Source organism: Triticum urartu, chromosome 2A (assembly GCF_056163025.1).
Source record: "Triticum urartu cultivar PI428250 chromosome 2A, HENAU_Tu73, whole genome shotgun sequence".
Taxonomy (NCBI): domain Eukaryota; kingdom Viridiplantae; phylum Streptophyta; class Magnoliopsida; order Poales; family Poaceae; genus Triticum; species Triticum urartu.
The window spans coordinates 531,573,305-531,591,456 of NC_141874.1; the positions used below are offsets into that span (position 1 = coordinate 531,573,305).

An 18,152-nucleotide genomic window follows, 5' to 3' on the forward strand; every position below is an offset into this window, starting at 1 on the left:
TGACAGCATCCTCAATCCCAATTAAGTAACATCATTAAACAAACCCGTCAAATTAAATTTTATAGTAACATGTTGAGATTCACATGATAATCCAGGTACTAGATACTCAAAACGTCCATAACCGGGGACACGGCTAATCATGATTAGTTTATACACTCTGCAGAGGTTTGCGCACTTTTCCCCACAAGACTCGATCGCCTCCGTTTGGTTTCTCGCACTTCATGGTGTTTGCGAAACGGATGACCGAGACATAGTCTTTCAGAAGCGCTAGCACCTTACGATGGGTAGACCGTACCACCTACATCCCCTACATCTGCTAGTCTATCAGTGTAAGAGTTCGCACGACTTAGTCAACTATGCTAGAGCCCATAATAGCTTGTGGCTGCACACGGAAGTTTCTAGCATGAAAAATCTCATGATCTCTTGGAGCCTGGGTGGCGGTCCAAAAGAAAACAGGCAATCCTGGAATACCCAGGTACCTCAATCCACCCAGATGTGTATTTAAGTTGCTACCTTAGATAAACCATTGATTTAAAAATCTCACATCTGTCATGGATATCACTCACCCAATCCACGTCTACTAGCATAGCATAGCAATAATAAGCAAACGTAGAAGTAACTCCCAAAGGTTTGATAATAAACAGGTAATAGGTACTACCTCAATTACTTCCCAAACCCACAATTTAGTTAGATCCTAATCATGCAATGTGTAAGGATTGATCTAATGCAATAAAACTGGGTAGTAGAAGGTATGATCAAAGTGTTACTTGCCTTGCTGATGATCCGGGAAACCTAGTGATTCGAAGTAACAAGCGGCGCACTCCGAGTACTCTATCGCAAACAAACAAGCATACAATAAGTACTCAACTAATGCACAGGTAAAACTCAAATAATATATCTAACCATAAAGTTTATCTTAAGAACTCCGGTTGGCAAAAATAATCAAATCGAACGAAGCAACGAAAGACAAATGGCAAAAGAAACAGGCTTCGTTTACTACTCTGGATCTAAGGCAATTTTTACAGAAGCTAAAACTTGTTTAAGTTGGTTAAACGGGAAGATGGTTTCGAGACGAAACTCCAGGCACTTGAATCGCCTGATTCCGATAAACGAGCGAAAAGTTATACTAGAACGAAAATCGGATCAGAAATCGCGATCAGAAAATCACGGATTTAATCCGAGAAAAAGAAAAACGACGAACAGTTTATCGAACGAACGTTCGTTAACTGGATCTAAACGACGAACACGTTCGTTAAAACGAACGAACGAGCGAACGCTCGCTAAATAGAATAAACCGAAAAAAACGTTCTAATAAAAAAACGGATCTAAAAAAATAAACCACGACTTTAAAAAAAACGGGCGGTTTTCTAACCGCCGGCGACGGCGGCTACCTCGGGCGACGTGTCCGGTGAGTGGGCGGGGCGGCGGCGGCAAGGCGGCGGCGCGGCGCGGGCGGCGGCGGGGCAGCGGCGCGGGTGGCGGCGGCGCGGTTCGGCGCTAGGGTTTCGGCCTGGGTGGGCTGGCTCGGGCCCCGGGCGGCGGCTTATAAGGGCTGCCCCGGGCGGAGTCCCGCTCGGGTACGGCCCGGAGTCGGTTCGCGTTTTTTTTATAATAACGCGCAGAAAAACAAATAAAAGAAATACTAAACGGACTCCAAAAATTCCGAAATAAATTTTTCCCGGCTTTTAAAATCAAGCCGCACAGGGTGAACATTTATTTGGGGTCTAAATGCAATTTTGGAAAACGCGCATTTTTCCTTAATTCAAATAAAATAGCAAATAAAACCAAATAAAATCTTATTTGACTTTTTTATTAAATCCTCAATATTTCTTTATTTTGGGAAAGTCATTTTATTCCCTCTCTCACATTTTTGTAATAGAAATTATTGAGGATAAAATAAATAAAATCAAATGATCCTATTTTCAAAATTTGAGACAACTCAAATATGAAAATAACAAAATCCACAACTCTCTCCGAGGGTTCTTAAGTTGCGAAAAATTTCTAGGATCAACCAAAATGCAATAAATATGCTATGCAATGATGATCTAGTGTATAACATTCCAAATTGAAAATTTGGGATGTTACAAAAAAAATACTGTTTTGATTACATGAGTCGCTTTATGCTGTTGCCCTGAAGTCGGTATAAAACTGGCTAAAAGCTTGCTGGTCGCCATGAGTAAAATTGTAAAGCTTATTGTGTCCATAGGGAAGGGTGCACCGCCAGAAAATGTGTGTCGTGTTAATGGATGCGAGGGGTACTAATTCTGTGTGGGCACGCGGTAGTGCTGAGATTCATCTTTTAGATGTTAACTGGCATGTCTGACATATTTTGTAATTTGATTGCAGTGTTTGGATTGGAGGGAACATCCTTGCATATCTTGAGTCGTTCCAGCAAGTTGCTAGATGGGTGTAGAGTCGTATACTGTAGAACTGCCATGTGGTGTACGTGGGGGAGAACTTCACCAGCTAGTCCTTCGATGTGTGGCCTACTTCAAACGGTGGGTGCCCTTCGGTCTCAATTGCGGTTCTTGACAGTGTGTTTGTTTTAGTTGTGAATCTCCAGTGCCTAGTATGTCAAGAAACCTCAAAGTGAATCTGCTTTTATTCAACCCATGGCGTCATCTGCGTCCGCCTCATGCCATGCAGTAGCAGAGATAAGCCTCCATATGATGATCACGGGGCAAGAAATGTAATGGTGTGCAAGCAGCAGCTCTGGTGAGTGCGGTACAAGCAAGCGTATATCAAGTTCATTTTCCCCCCTGCAGGGTGAGGGTTGAGTAGTCGTAACAGCACATCATAAGCATGTAATCTGCGTATAGTTGTGTACCAAAAATGTAGCTGCCTGTGTGACAGCTGCATCAACCCTGGTGTTGCTTTGCATTTGGTGGATGAACTGTGCTATTATTGGATCCGACTTAGGACTTGTTTTTTGTATATTTGCATGCTATCCGAAAAAAATCCATGAAATGCAGAAGGGTGAGGTTAAGTGTTGCGTGTAAATCTCTGTATCAGGAGTACTCCCTCCGTAAACTAATATAAGAGCGTTTAGATCACTACTTTAATAATCTAAACACTCTTACATTAGTTTACAGAAGGAGTACATATTAAGTGATGTTCATTGCATGATAATAATAAACAATTGCGAAAAATGACAATAATGTTTTATTGAACCATGCAGAAAGTTAAAAACAGAGCCCCCTCGATGATTCAGGTGTGTAGAACCGCTCACCAGCGTTCTGTCCACGGCTTACTAGAAACTAGAAGTGGCCGTTCCAAAAATTCAATTTTGTGAAAATTGACATCACAAATTTAAATACATACTCTAGGCATGAGTATATATTTACAAACTTTATACTACCATCTTTTTTAGGGTACTTTATACTACCATCTTTTGCACAACCTTTACTTGTAGTAAAAAGTTTTGCCGAAATATTGCGTGATAGGGCTGGCTAAATGAGTAGTCAGTTTTTTTTTAAAAGGAGTGGTCACGTGTGTGCCTCATCCACAGCTGCCGGCATGCACACGTCGGCGACCGGCTTGCGTGCAATGCGTTCCATTGGAACAGATTGGTCCAGGACATGCATGCCGCCTCTGGGAAACGGCCGTCCGCTATTCATGTGGGCCCCCGGCTGACTCCTATACGGCCCAAAATATTGGATTTTCAAACAAACTATACATGGACAATACCTGACGCAGCCCATATCCCGCTGAGAACAAGCGCCTAGCGATTCTGGGACCAGGCGAGCTCGTCCGCTCCTGCCAATTTCCGCTAGTTAACTTTGGTATTCATGGTAGCTAACTTTGAAAGAATTTTTTATGATAGACAGTCATCCTACACAGACAAACAGTAAGTTGCATCCCTATAACATTAAAGTTGTTTTCGTTTCACCCAAAGTTGCTCACAAAAAAGTTAGTCAAAATATACTCATATAAGATCTAGTTTTGTAGAGAGCGGGGAACATAACCGTGAAAATAAATCTTAATTTCGATAATCGGTCCAAAAGTTGTAGCTTTTTAAAATTTTGAAAATGTAAATTAAATGCAATTTACATGTGATCTTGCTGGAAAATCCCATGATGGGCGGACGCACTGAGACAAGATGGACCAGGTGCTTTTCATATGCGTTAATTTTTTTCTATGGGTTGTGTATTACGGGTCACATGCGGGAGAGAGAGGCGGAAGACAAGAGCATGTAATTTCTGTCGTGCGTGTGCACCAGCCACGACAAAATCGTGCAGCCGCATGATCTAGAATTTAGGAATTAATAATGCTTGTTTATTTCCGAACATGGTATTCATCCCACCAAAATACTATATTTAGCCCATCCTATCTTCAATCATTTTAACTAGTCCAACACTATTCAAAACCTACCCGTGTGACCGATTTTATGCATACAGCTCTATCCTACAATTATCTAGCAGGTGCTACGTTGGTGGCCGCATGGCTGGCTGCAGCTCTGCCCACGGGATTTGATCTGTGGCGAGGCCGGCCGGGGCCGTCTCGTCTACAACTTTTTTGTGAACTTTTGATCTGTGTTTATCATTTTTTTAAATGAACTTTTTTTAAAATGATGAACATTTTTTCAAAATTTGTGAACTTTTTTTAATAATGATGAACATTTTTTTCAAAATTTGTTCGGCGCTTTTGGTGGCACTTATTGCGACTGGCGCTTGCAACGCAGGCATAGCGGGCCGGTCCAGGAGAAAAAGGTGTTCCATTCATACTATGAGGAAAATACTCTATTTGACCCTTCTCTTAATACAACATTACCATGTGGGAGTAATATATACCAAATTTGGTATGAATATTATTTTATGATATAAATAAAAACAGAATTAAACAAATAAAAAAAGTGAACATGAAGAAAGTTCATAAATTTGAAAAGATTCGTACAAAGTGCAAAAAGTTCGTCAATTTGAGAGAAGTTCACGAATTAAAAAAAACACAAATTTTTTAAAAAAATGCTCATCATTTTTTTAAAGTTCATCAATTTTGAAAAAAATAAAATAAATGGAAAAAAGTTCATCAATTTCGGAAAAAATTCTTCGAATTTTGAAAAGAAGTCCATCGTTTTAGAAAAAATATCATCAATTTTGAAAAAAAGTTCACCACTTTTGAAAAAAAATTACAAATTTTGCAAAAAAGTTCATCGTTTCTGAAAAAAATTGGTTTTGAAAATAGCTCGTTCCATTTGAAGAAAAATGTTCATCTATCTTGAAAGTGGATTTCCAAAAATGTGCATAATTTTGGAAAAAAAAATCATCGAATTTCCAAAACAATCATCAAATTTTTAAAAATGTTCATCCAATTCAAGGAAAAGTTCACGTATTTGGAAACAATTCATCAAACCAGGAAGAGAAAAAACAGAAAACACAAAAACAAAAAAGTAAAAAGTAAAAAGTAAAAAGTAAAATAGAAAAAAGAGAAAGAAGGAATAAAGGAAGGAAGGACTTGATGGTTACCACATCGAGCTGTGTGGTGCGCTGGTTACACCTAGTACATGGATGAGAGGGGCCGTAGGTTTGACTCTCAACCAGGACAAGTTTTTTTGTCTATTAATATAGGAAAAGAAAACGCCATATGAGCCAGCCCAGCGCAGGGCACTGCAGGCGCCCGTTTGCAAAATACACATTAAAGGGTGCCTGCGGGGCCTCCTAATTGACGCGTTTTGTGTCAAATACAGAAAAAGAAAACACCATATGGGCAAGCCCAGTGCAGGGCGCTGCAGGCGTCCATTTGCAGAACACACATTAACGGGTGCCTGCGGGGCCTCCTATTTGACGCGTTTTGCATCCAACAGTGACCCGACACACAAGGCGACCGTGACTGGGCCGGCCCAATAGAGGTTGTCAAACTGTAGGTCTAAAAAATACACATCAACGGATGCCTGCGGGACCTCCAATCTGACGCATTTTGCGTCAAACAGTGAGTGACGCATAGGACGACCGCGACTGGGCCGACCCAATAGAGGCTGCCTAACTGTAGGTCTAAAATACGCAAAAAGAATGCACTCACTGTTTGCAAAATACACATTAAAGGGTGCCTGCGGGGCCTCCTAATTGACGCGTTTTGTGTCAAATACAGAAAAAGAAAACACCATATGGGCAAGCCCAGTGCAGGGCGCTGCAGGCGTCCATTTGCAGAACACACATTAACGGGTGCCTGCGGGGCCTCCTATTTGACGCGTTTTGCATCCAACAGTGACCCGACACACAAGGCGACCGTGACTGGGCCGGCCCAATAGAGGTTGTCAAACTGTAGGTCTAAAAAATACACATCAACGGATGCCTGCGGGACCTCCAATCTGACGCATTTTGCGTCAAACAGTGAGTGACGCATAGGACGACCGCGACTGGGCCGACCCAATAGAGGCTGCCTAACTGTAGGTCTAAAATACGCAAAAAGAATGCACTCACTGTGGTTCGATCTTTCGATCTCATGAACCTGTGTCAGCGTTGCTAGCCAACCAAGCTAATTACGGACCTTCACAATTTACTAGCGCGAGTTCTCTACAATTGAAGACAACGGCAAATCCGAAACTTCTTAAATTTCGGACATGGATATGTTTGAAAAAGGAAACTTTTTAGAAACGTGAACATTTTCAAATCTGTGAAGCATATTTAAAAAACTCAATTTTTTGGCAAAATGGGAATTTTATTGATTCTGTGAACAAGGTTTGAAATTTTGAATAGGTTTTGAAAAAAATAACGCTTTTTCAAACTCATAAACAAAATTTGAAGATGTGAACAATTTTTTGAATTTTCGAACAAATTTTGAAAATATGAACACCTTTTTGTATTGAAAAAAAAGATTGCAAACGAGAACATTTTTCAAAATTATGAACAATTTTGTAGAAAACACAAACCTTTTTTGAGAAACAGGAAAAAAATTGAAAAATAAGAACAATTCTCGAAATTATGAAACATTATTTCAAAACTTACATTTTTCTAAATCCCACGAATATTTTTCGAATTTGCAAACAAAATTTGAAAACATAATCATTTTTGAATTCATGAACAAATTTGGAAAGCTAGAACATTATTTGAAATTCCCAACATTTTTAAATTTGTGAACAAATAAAATTCCCATACCTTTTTTTGGATTTCGGTCAAATTTTCAAACACATGAATAGTTTCTAATTCATGAAAAAAATTGAAAATTGGAAACATTTTCTGAAGTTTCCAAACATTTTTTGGATTTGAGGAATATTTTCAAATGAATTCATCTCATTTTACATGAATTATTATTTATGTATAAATAAAACCAGATTTCTAGTTTTCTGAAACTATTCATGAGTTTAGGCCTTGTACAATGCAAGATGCTTGAAGAAATAAACCAGACTTTCATTTAGAACCGGTGCTTATGTGTATAAGACATACACTTAATTAGGCATCTCTCCTATAGAAAGGATTGTACAAGGCCTTGATGTGCTGCTTGACCTTGGGGGTTATGGGTGAGTGATTTTCTTCGTGCGGGACGCGGACAGTCGTCCATGGTTTTCTTCCGACTTTTTAAGCGCCCGTGCGGGACGCGAGATGCTCGATGTACCACCACTTACGGTTTAATACTATATAGAGGCACTTGAAGAATGAATTACAGCAGAACATTTCTAAAAAAAACTGACTTCCAAACATCTACTATTAGCAAGCAGTGCTCCAAGTTCTTTTGTTATAAGGGCCACACGACCCACTTCATTCGTGTGCCACGGACGTGCTCCGCAAACCACATCCTAAGGATGTACAACGCCCATCCCGCTCCTGCTGTACGGACAACTGATGTGGTATGGTAGATCCATGAGTCGGGGCTCTCGGTAAAAGTAGTTGCTTACAGGAGCACTCTTGTGCTTGTGCGGCCACCGGAGAACCCAGAGAAGAGGGGGCAAACAAATTCGCCCAAGACTAAAAAAAAAACAGCCGACTCCCATAGAAAACCCTCAAATGCTGCTTCTATCTAACGCCCTAGGAGAAAACAGAGGGATGAACTCATGCATAGCTACATGGGCTAGTTCGGTCTTATCCATAAGCATGATCATCAAGCTGAACAAAAACAAGGTTCAGCAGGGCATGCATCTACAAATCGTGGTGAATTTCCACAGCCCTTGCCCGCAGAGCTGAAGTGTTGCCTGCAGAGCATGCATCTCGAGATGGTTTCAAGCCTGTGAAAATCAAACAGGCAAAATATTGTAAGTAGTCATAGTAGAGGCATTATATGGGAAAAGGAATGGTAGAAGTTAGTTAATTAAAGTTGCGACATCGACTGAAAACCAAAGTTGCATGGTGGGAGTTTCAGAACTGAAAAGACACATTTGGCAAAACAAACGAATGTACATTCGAGAGCCATAATCACCACATTTCCAAGACCCCCCCCAATCTGCTGGGCAGACTTTTGTGGATTGGTGGCAGCAGACAGTCCATGCCACCGCCAACCCCGCGAGAGGAGGAACCCAGTCACTGATTATGCTCATAGCTCAAGACATAATCATCAACAGAGCACAGCCCTGTAGCATTAGCCTACTCGACACGATCAGGGCTGAGGCGTTTAGGGTGCATTTATATATTACCTTCTGTCTCTTCCCAGTATAGCATTCCTTGTCACTCTTCATCCTCAGATTTGAACAGTTCAAGATCTGCAATATCTTCATCCTCGATTTCATCCCTGTACAATTATATATATTGTTCATGCTTGGAGCTTTAAAGTCACAATCATGAATACTTCCACAATAATTATTCTAAGGATTTCAATATCACATATCACAGTACATATCTGATTATATATATGTTAAATACAAATTAAAACCCAGAACTTTTGCACCAGATGCTTATTATCTATGTAGTACTCCCTCCGTCCGGAAATACTTGTCATTGAAATGGGTGTATCTAGATGTATTTTAGTTCTAGATACATCCATTTTCATCCATTTTGATGACAAGTATTTCCGGCCGGAGGGAGTATCATAGCAAGATGAACAAAATATATTAAATCATCTAATCACAGTTCTTGTTTTCCAGACTGTTACCTTGTCTCTTCAACATCAGTGTCACTTTCTTCATCCTCAGATTCAGATACTTGATCTTCTAAGAAATCCTCCTCGATTTTATCACTTCACATTTATATATTTTTCGTACATGATACAAGAAATAAAAATTAAAATGATCCCATCATTACATGTAGAGCAAAAAGCGTAATTAAAATATGCAATATAATATTTAGGAAACTCACTCTGAAGCTAAGAGCGCTTGCCATGCACGTAAAAATCTACAATGACATATAATACATTAACTAAGAAGAACAATATGCTATAAGATAAAACAAGAAACACAAATACTTACAGTCCATCCATGTTTGTTTGATTAACAATGTGTCGAATTAGTGATGCCAAATTACGATCAAGACGACAGGCTAGCATTAAATGTATTAAGATCATATCTTGGACGTCTTGGCCTTCAGTGTTCTTCACAAGAACAAAACAAAATTCAGAACATGCAGACAATATCACAAATCATTTCTATACACCAATTGAACAAAACTAGCTAAAACAGAATATATGTTAAGGCCTTGAGAAATACCTTTGTCAGACTTAGAATATGTGAAGGGAAATGTCTAACAAACTTTAGCATATACCAGTACATATTACTATACGCATTGACAATGACACCATTCTTCGAATAGAACAAGACGTCATTAAACAGAAATACTCCTATAGCCTTGGGTGTCCAATTTTCAACACCCTTCGGCTTAACGTTCAACGGTCCATATTGTTGATCGCTGTTTGGCCGCAGTCCATCACAAATGCTAAATAGCAGACAAAGAAACTGAAATATACTAACTGGTGGCATGAATGCAAAGTGTGCAGACATGTACTTCTGAAATCTGTCAAATGCCTTTGGGTCCTTGAACGGATCTGGCATCGCCATGGTGTCAGTTTGAAGAATTTCCCAATATGGTGGACTATTGGAGGATTGTTTTTCTTTTGACGAGGAGGAGGAGGATTGTTTTTTCTTTGACCCAGAGGAAGAGGATTGTTTTTTCTTTGACCCAGAGGAGGAGGATTGTTCAACTGTGACATAGAAAGGATTCAGAAGCTCAATGTACTTCTTATAATCCCAAGCCATACCCTCGACATCCGCAACATACAATGCTTCTGTGTCAATAACAAACAATCCATCTTCGATGCGCATGTCAGACAATTTCCATTCACCTCTCCAACAAAGTTTTTCCTTGTGCTTCTTAATGATGCAGTTCATTAGGCCACGAGCAGCTCTTCTTCCAGCATATGTCATCAAGTACAATCTTCCTTTCCATGTAAGTGAAAAAAGTCGACGAAACTTCTTCGGAAGTTTAAAAGGCCTTATCAACTTGTTTAGCCTAGCATATTTCTTAAAGGACATGTTACTGCATTTGAGAAAAGAAAGACGATTGTCAATTTTTGTTGGTTACTTGGTTGTAAGAAAATTTTAATATCAAACAAATAATGTTTTCTTATTTGGGGCATTATTAAAAACTGACCTGGTTGGTGAGGGCAGATCCACCATTATCACTTTTATACCCTCACGTATCTCTTCCTCAGGTTTTCCAATGTTATGTTCAACAAGGTATTGAGCAGCAGCACGTGATATATCAGCTTTAACCCTAAAATAAGATATAAATAAGGTTAGAACAGAGACAATCAGTAACTGATGAGGTGCTCGTCCAAAGATAGTAAAATGAGGTAATTTAAGGTAGGTGTGTATTAATCTACAAACAATTGACATTTACTAAGCAGTTTAGGCAGGTTTAGTGGAGAAAATAACTTATAATTGATGCAGAGACCAGGCCAAACAAACTTGAAACTACTAGATAAGGATGATAGTAGATTGTTCAGCAAGATATAACTAGTATGAGATACAAATGTTAAATATGACAAGACATGTATCAACAACAAGTACGCAAAACATATAACATTAGGATGGATCTATGTAACTTTCAAACATACCCGTCACTGTCATGATGATCAATAATATATGCAGCAAGTTCTACAGAATACTCTTTCATGTGCGGAAAATGAATGTGTATATCCAAATTGCCCATATACTTAATCGTTTCAATTTCGCCTCTGTAGAACTTTTTGGGGTCGTTGTTCCTAAAGCTGCGTAAACATATGAAACATAAACACTTGTTCGAACAGCAGACGAGTCAGAAGGAAAATGAATAAGCAGTACCTCCTAAGGAATTCAAGAATCAAATCATACAGATTGCCAATGCTGTCGTCTTCAGTATGTTTTAAGGATTGGCTACTTTGAACCCTAGAAGTTTCCGCTCCAAAGTTAGAAATTGACATCATAATAACTTAATAGCAATAACAGACTCAATGATATTAATCGATAATACCTGTCATCTTTTGTACCGTCTCCAGTGCCTTCTAAAGGTGGATCATCATGTTGGCCAGTAGAATTAGAACTATGACCTTTGGTGCCTTCTAAAGGTGGGCTATCATGTTGGTCAGTAGAATTAGAACTATGATCTTCGGTAGAATGAGCAGAAATACCCAGCTCTCCCTGACTGTTTTGGTCGTTGACCTTCTTTCCCCTACTGGATATTTTACTTCTAAGTTACATAATGATAATAAACAGTAATTTTTATCTCAGTAATGCATTAATGGTGTTAGTGATACCTTTTCTCCGCGGCAATAAGATCTTCCCCAACTTTATATGCTAGTGCAGCCTTGTATTGTAACCATTTGTTCATCTGTTATTATTTATATAATGTAAGCTTGTGTATGTCCAATGTTGAAACCATATTGTGAAAATACATCATCTCTTGCATAATATAGTACAAACTTACCAATGCCTTCTCAAGCAAGTAGCTGTAACACGCAAGCAATGACTTCATGTCAGTTATGATGTCACTCGGACTGACGTCCCATATTCCTCCCTCTTTGCAATTACGAATATCAGAGCGTAACAAAGTTTTCTCGCTGGCGCCATCGAGAACAGCAAACAGAACTTCTGACGTTATCTTTTCTCCTTCCATGGAACGACGCCTAATGTCCTATAAGAACACAAAAAAGGAATAAAAACTCTTTACTGATTTCATACTTACAGAACATGGTATAGAGGTTATGCAAAATAACATACGAACAACATCATAGCAACTCCGTCCTTTTGAGAAGATCGCTGTTCTAGTATTCGCACAATGAGTTTTCCCTCAAGATTCTGAAAATATATTTCAATTTCAGATAATTTTCTTACAAAATGGCGTGTAAGTAATGATCATGTTGAGTAAAATACCTTAAATTGCATATCCTCTAGAGACAATATCTCGGCAGACTCTTTAGATGAGAGCTGAACAGCATAAAAAAGGAATAAAAGAGTTATTATATCTAAAACTAATTTACAATGTGTGAGCAAACTATGAAAACAAGCATAAAAAATTTGTTCAGAATAACTTACACTATCCCAAAAATTACTATATTCACTTCTGTGTTGCAAAATGTCCTGCAGAACATTGGCAAAACGGGGGTTAATTGTGCGCAGTTTGACACACGAATAAATATATAAAAACAATAACTAGATGGGAAAGAAAAGGAAAAAAGACAGACCAATTCTGTGCTGCTAGAACTTGTATGATTAACATAATTATGCCGTTGAAGATTAAATGATGACGTAAATGCCAATAAACAATCTGAATTGATGCATATAAATTCGCCTGATTTTCCAGAGATCTGCAGGATTAATCAAGAAAATAGTGAAAATCTTTACGAGCACTCAAACAAACAAAGAGTTAATCCACTAAATTTCTAGATACAGGCCTGCTGGTTGGTAGCATTTGTGTTCTAACACAATATAATAGTGTGTAGCTGAGCCAACAAAAAATCCATTGACAAGTACTACTAGTAATAGAACATACTCAACTACTCACTACTATTACTACACCTAATCAATAGTAGTAGTTTGTTCTTACACAATATAGTGAAAACGTATTGTGTAGAAAGTCAATATGAGCACTCGAACCTACTAAGATTTGTATTAGCTTCTTCCAGATAATTATTATCAGTTAGCATTATATCTCATTTATGATGCACTTACAGGGTCAGGAAGACTGGCCAAAGTTGCTCCAGCACCATCCACCTAAAAAATGAACGAGTGAGAAGTATAATCAGATGCTCAAAGAAAAACAATCAAGTGACAAGTAGTTCACTAGTCACAAAAATTAGTACACCTAATCAATATGAACAGTGGTAGTGATATAAGAGATATGACGATGAAATTACAGTGTCTAAACTTCTCCATATTTTCTGTTCATCAAATGACCTCAAACTTGGATTCAAAACAAAGATGCGGTTATTGCACTGCACGAAAGAAGGATAGAGGACATAAAATATCAGGAAGGTTATTAAGTAAAATCTGAGACAATAACCTAACAAAGTATGAAACCTTGATAGCTGTATGAAACTGTTTGTTCCAGAATATAACACAGATATCTGTTTCCGACAATTCCTCTTGTAAATTTCGCAAACTGACAGGTTGAAAAAAAAGAACAAATTAAGTTTACTGTGGAGAGAAAAACATGTGTAAACATAGTGTAGATATGTTGTACCCATATGGTGTTAGTTCAGTATCATGATCTTTTAGGAACTTATCAAGTAACTTTCCTGCAAATGAACAATAAAATGAATTACCCTTGTCACAATCTAAGGAATCAACACATATACAAAGAATTTTGAATAATGAAGAAACAAGGTTCTCACCATGATCGTCAGCCTTCAAATGAGAAGTTGGGCTCTCAGTTGTACAATCATAATACCTTTCTCCAATTGCATTGCAAAGATTGAGATCCTAAACATTTAAACAAACATAAATAGTAAATCATAGGCTAAAAGTATTTGTTAGTAACAAATGTCTAAAGTGGTACTGAGTATACAAATCATTGATCTGGCTTCAGAAGTAGAGCATGTTGAAAGTTCTTTCTTCCTCATGTACACAATTATGTGGCTAGAAGGTTTAGTGTGCAAAGCTACAACAGCTTGTAATGTATAGAGATATATAGAAAGTGACGTGTCAAAAAAGGCGAAATTGGCCGAACTCCTAAGCAAGGTTTACTCACAGAGTGCTTAAACAAATACCCACCTAAGGACATGTGTCAAAAAAGGCGAAATGAGAAATATCATACAGCAACAACGATGTAAAATCATAGAAAGAAGGTTGAATCTAATTCCGAAGACTAGAAAAGGTCAAGGAACAGTAGCTAGAACAACGACTCATTCCATATGTATTAAGTGCATACCTCCGGGTCAGCGATGAAACCATGACATAAACGAAAGCCAAGGCCCTCAAAAATCTGAAGGTCTTTCGTGATTTTTATGTTGTAGATGCTGCAATATTACCACACAAGAGGTTATCAGAATATGAACCGCGTGAAGTAAGAAACTACAGATAAGCAAACTAACTTTTAGAAGTTGATTTTAACATCGACATGTTGATGAAGGCATCCTACTGCTACAAGCCATTGTTCTGGCGTCATGGTATAGGACACAGTCTGTAAATTAAAACAGCTCATTAACAAATTAACATCATATACTCAAGACAATGTACAGAAGTAGAAATGATTCGATTAAACCTTTTTGGCCCCGAAAACAACTTGATGAAGTTGGGCAAGATTTAGACTCAAGTTACAATCAAGTATTTTACTCAGGTCCACATCACCTCTTAGAAGGATGGCATTGCCTGCAGAACACAAGATTGACTAAAAGTAGCCCTTCAACAGGAGCTAAATTTGAATCACAATTGAGACACACTTACATAGTGCTACCAGTGCGGATGAGCCATTCATATTAGGATAAATAATGAATGTCCGGCAACCTCTAAAATACACAGATTTTGCAACATAGTCATTCCCTTGTGTCCATGAGCTGTCCAAAACCTTTGTGAAAAAGTGAATTCAGTAGTCAATTTAATTTGCCCATGCAAGCATCAAATGACATTGATGACTTAAAAATGAGGAAATATATGATTGTTAAACAGGTTTTCAGTAAGGGCATTCAAACAGTAAGAACTGTAACTTGGGAAAGAAAACAAAGTCGAAATAAATAGCATAACATACATCATTGATATGCTGCCATGCAATAGGATTTTCAACCTGATCTGAAGTATTTTGTAACAGAAGTAAAGTTCCATGTAGCTGCATAAGAAAGCAGGAAGTTATAAAACATACAAATTTATTAAAGTACATATCCAGAAAGTAACATAATAAAAAAGAAACCACCTGCAACATCACGTGAAAGTGATTCTTCCAGAACAAAGCACATACGGTTTCATTCTTATCTATCATCTGTTGTTTTATAGACTGAATACTGTCATCTCAAAACAACAGCCACATATTAATCAGTAACATGAATAGAGACATATTAACATAAACAAAGCATCAATCCATACCCATATGCTGTTAACTGAGTGTGGTTCTTGCTAAGGAAGTCATCAATCAATTCCCCTGCAATGCAATTGTTTAGAAACACTGCAGTGAACATCATTAGCTAAAACGATTTACAAATCCATAATACGAATAACCAGACTAAAAATGCTCACAATCGACTGCCTCCAAATGCGATGATGCACTCTCATCCACCTGTGAAGAACCGGGAGAATGACTCTGCACATCTGTCTTAGCTTTATGTGCAGCAAGACCAGCCAAAAGGGTGTCAAATGTATTTGTCCCTACGGCTCTAACCAGTTCTTCTTCCTAGACATCAACGTAAATTAAATAAATCACAAGGTTCTAGTAAAAACGTGAGCGAGAGAAGGTAATCACATAATCAGTACAATTAATCATCATGCTCCAATATCAGCAATCAACAAATTAAATGAAATAAAGCAATAAAATTTTGTTATGAAGCAAGCATAGAAGTAGCAACAAATACTCTTGGTCACATAGCAAAAACAAAATCAGTTCACACTTAATATTTACCTTGGGATCAACAACATTGGCATGATAAACTTTAATACCCAATTGCTCAAATAATTTGAGTTCTCCGCTGTTCTCCATATGCTCAACACTACAGCATCAACATGATATTAGAACACAAATGAACAAATCCACATAAAAGGAACAAATTAGCAACTGACCAACTGAATACCTTGTGAGCATCATTTTACATTGAATGGGTTGTGCCAAGCGTTTGACGGACTTATTTGTAGTTTTCCTAATTTTCGACACCTGTGAATTGCATTACACATTAACAGCCCAACCACGAAGCACAAAACTATTCGACTGCACGAGATTGAAAACAAACCTTGTGAGTGGCCTTAGTCATATAATAATCAGAGACACGCTCAATAAGTTTCTTCTCTGATATAGTACAGACACCTTGCCTTAAATTTAAGTTGAGCTCGCCCAATAGAATTAATGAATTACCTGTGAAGACAATCACATTCTTAATTCAAAGTAATATTAATCATTTAAATGTAGAAGAATGCCCAGGTGATAAACTAGTACTAACATAAAGCTAAAAGTGGGCATGGGGTATTGTCTGTCTGACAGACAATAGTGTGAAACAGTCCATGGAAAGCAATGACCCTGGTTGTATAATCCATGGCGGGCGGGCGGGGAACAGCTGTGTAGAAATAACAAACACGAATTTATCCTCAGTTAATTGGCTAATACACGGCACATACGCAACGTGAATCATGATAACAACTTGGGAAGGAGGGATTAGGACGAATCATTGGGTCTTACCAGTCAGAAAGTGCAGATAGGAGAGGGGTCAACGAGCTGAAACCGATCAGCGGGAGGCAGGTCGTAGAGGTCGAGGTCGAGGCAGATCGCGGAGGAAGCGCCGGGGTCGCCGGCGTGCCGACTGCGCCAGAAGCGAGGTAGATGGTAACGTAGGTCGTCAGCAGGGTGAACGGGAGTAGCAAGAGAGGTGAGGGAGAGAAACCTACAGGCGGCGGAGACGTGGAAGGCGAAGGTCGACTCGCGGATGCCGCACAGCGGGAGGCGGGTCGTCGAGGTAGAGGTCGAGGTCGAGGCAAATCGCGGAGGAAGCGCCCGGGTCGCCGGCGTGCGGACTGCTCGCGAGGTAGCAAATTGGGTCGTCGACAGGGTGAATGTGAGGAGCAACACAGGATTCACTCGATCTATCTTACAGACGAAGGAATTCGAGGCTCTCGTTCTCGATTACAGATGAACAGAGGAGTACACGAGTTGGGGAATGAGAGAGAGGAGGTAGCCGCCGCCGGGTCCTTCCGTGATCCACTGGATGCCCTATACTCTGGTGGAGCTGCTGGATCGGCTGAAGCCCATTCCGGCCCAGCTACGCGTGGGTTGGGCTTGCGCTGTCGCACGGGCCTTGGTGTTGACTCGAGGCCTTGCAGGTCACTGCCAGCTGGGGTTGCCATGTTAGTTCCGGCAAAGTTCTTAAGCAGGGCATCATAAAACGCATTGGTGATGGACTCACGACACACATATGGGATCAGAACTGGATCCCGAGACCAGCAAATATGCGACCTATTGCTAGTCTGACTGCTAATCCACCTCAATGGGTTAGTGATCTTATCCTGCCTAGCGCAGAATGGGACCGAGCTACAGTTTCGCAGATCTTCTTGCCCACCGATGCACAAGCAATTATGTCGATACCTTTGTGTATGAGGCATATAGAGGATTTTTGGTCATGGGTACATGAGAAGAACGGCGCATTCACAGTCCGTTCGGCTTACCGTATGCTTGTTGAAACAAAGATGAGGAGAGAAGCCTGGCTTGAGGGGAGAGGCCACTCGTCAGATACTGCCAGAGAAACCAAGTCCTGGGAGAGACTGTGGAAAGTGGATGTACCATCAAAAGTTAAAATCTTCCTATGGTGGCTAGCACAACAGTCGGTCCCCACAGCTGATGTCCTTCACCATCGGAACATGTCAACCACTACGAGATGTGGTTTGTGCGGCTCTGAAGACTCATGGCAACACTCTTTGCTCCATTGCACAGTTGCTCGATGTGTATGGGCGTTGCAAGATCATGACTTGGTTGAAGCTATAAACAGCACCCATGAGCCGGATGCAAGACGTTGGCTGTTCTCCCTTTTGGACACACTGTCTTCTATTGAATTCACCCAAGTAGCAGTTACCATGTGGGCTCTCTGGTATGCTCGTCGGCAGGCACTCCATGAAAACATCTTCCAAAGTCCTC

The 18,152-nt window shown here is 39.5% G+C and overlaps 1 protein-coding gene across 2 annotated transcripts; it reads right to left on the bottom strand.

Moving 5' to 3' along the window:
* Positions 1 to 7,545: 7,545 nt before the first annotated feature.
* On the bottom strand, positions 7,546 to 14,349 carry LOC125537217 (uncharacterized). 2 transcript variants are annotated; one of them, XM_087544264.1, is made up of 22 exons: positions 14,262 to 14,349; positions 13,726 to 13,813; positions 13,575 to 13,629; positions 13,412 to 13,493; positions 13,249 to 13,326; positions 13,064 to 13,105; positions 12,577 to 12,699; positions 12,428 to 12,472; positions 12,266 to 12,319; positions 12,113 to 12,190; positions 11,820 to 12,026; positions 11,650 to 11,723; positions 11,367 to 11,567; positions 11,198 to 11,281; positions 10,972 to 11,124; positions 10,506 to 10,628; positions 9,566 to 10,391; positions 9,329 to 9,450; positions 9,219 to 9,254; positions 9,016 to 9,099; positions 8,561 to 8,655; positions 7,546 to 8,155 (listed from the first exon to the last, which is right to left on the bottom strand). In XM_087544264.1, the coding sequence occupies exons 9-21, from the start codon at positions 12,275 to 12,277 to the stop codon at positions 8,592 to 8,594; spliced, it is 2,064 nt and encodes a 687-aa protein (XP_087400390.1). In that variant the 5' UTR covers positions 12,278 to 12,319; positions 12,428 to 12,472; positions 12,577 to 12,699; positions 13,064 to 13,105; positions 13,249 to 13,326; positions 13,412 to 13,493; positions 13,575 to 13,629; positions 13,726 to 13,813; positions 14,262 to 14,349; the 3' UTR covers positions 7,546 to 8,155; positions 8,561 to 8,591. The 2 variants fall into 2 exon arrangements, with proteins under 2 accessions (XP_087400390.1, XP_087400391.1); XM_087544265.1 differs by lacking the exons at positions 12,428 to 12,472; positions 12,577 to 12,699; positions 13,064 to 13,105; ... (3 more) ...; positions 13,726 to 13,813; positions 14,262 to 14,349 and having other exon boundaries at positions 12,117 to 12,190.
* Between the last annotated feature and the right edge of the window lie 3,803 nt (positions 14,350 to 18,152).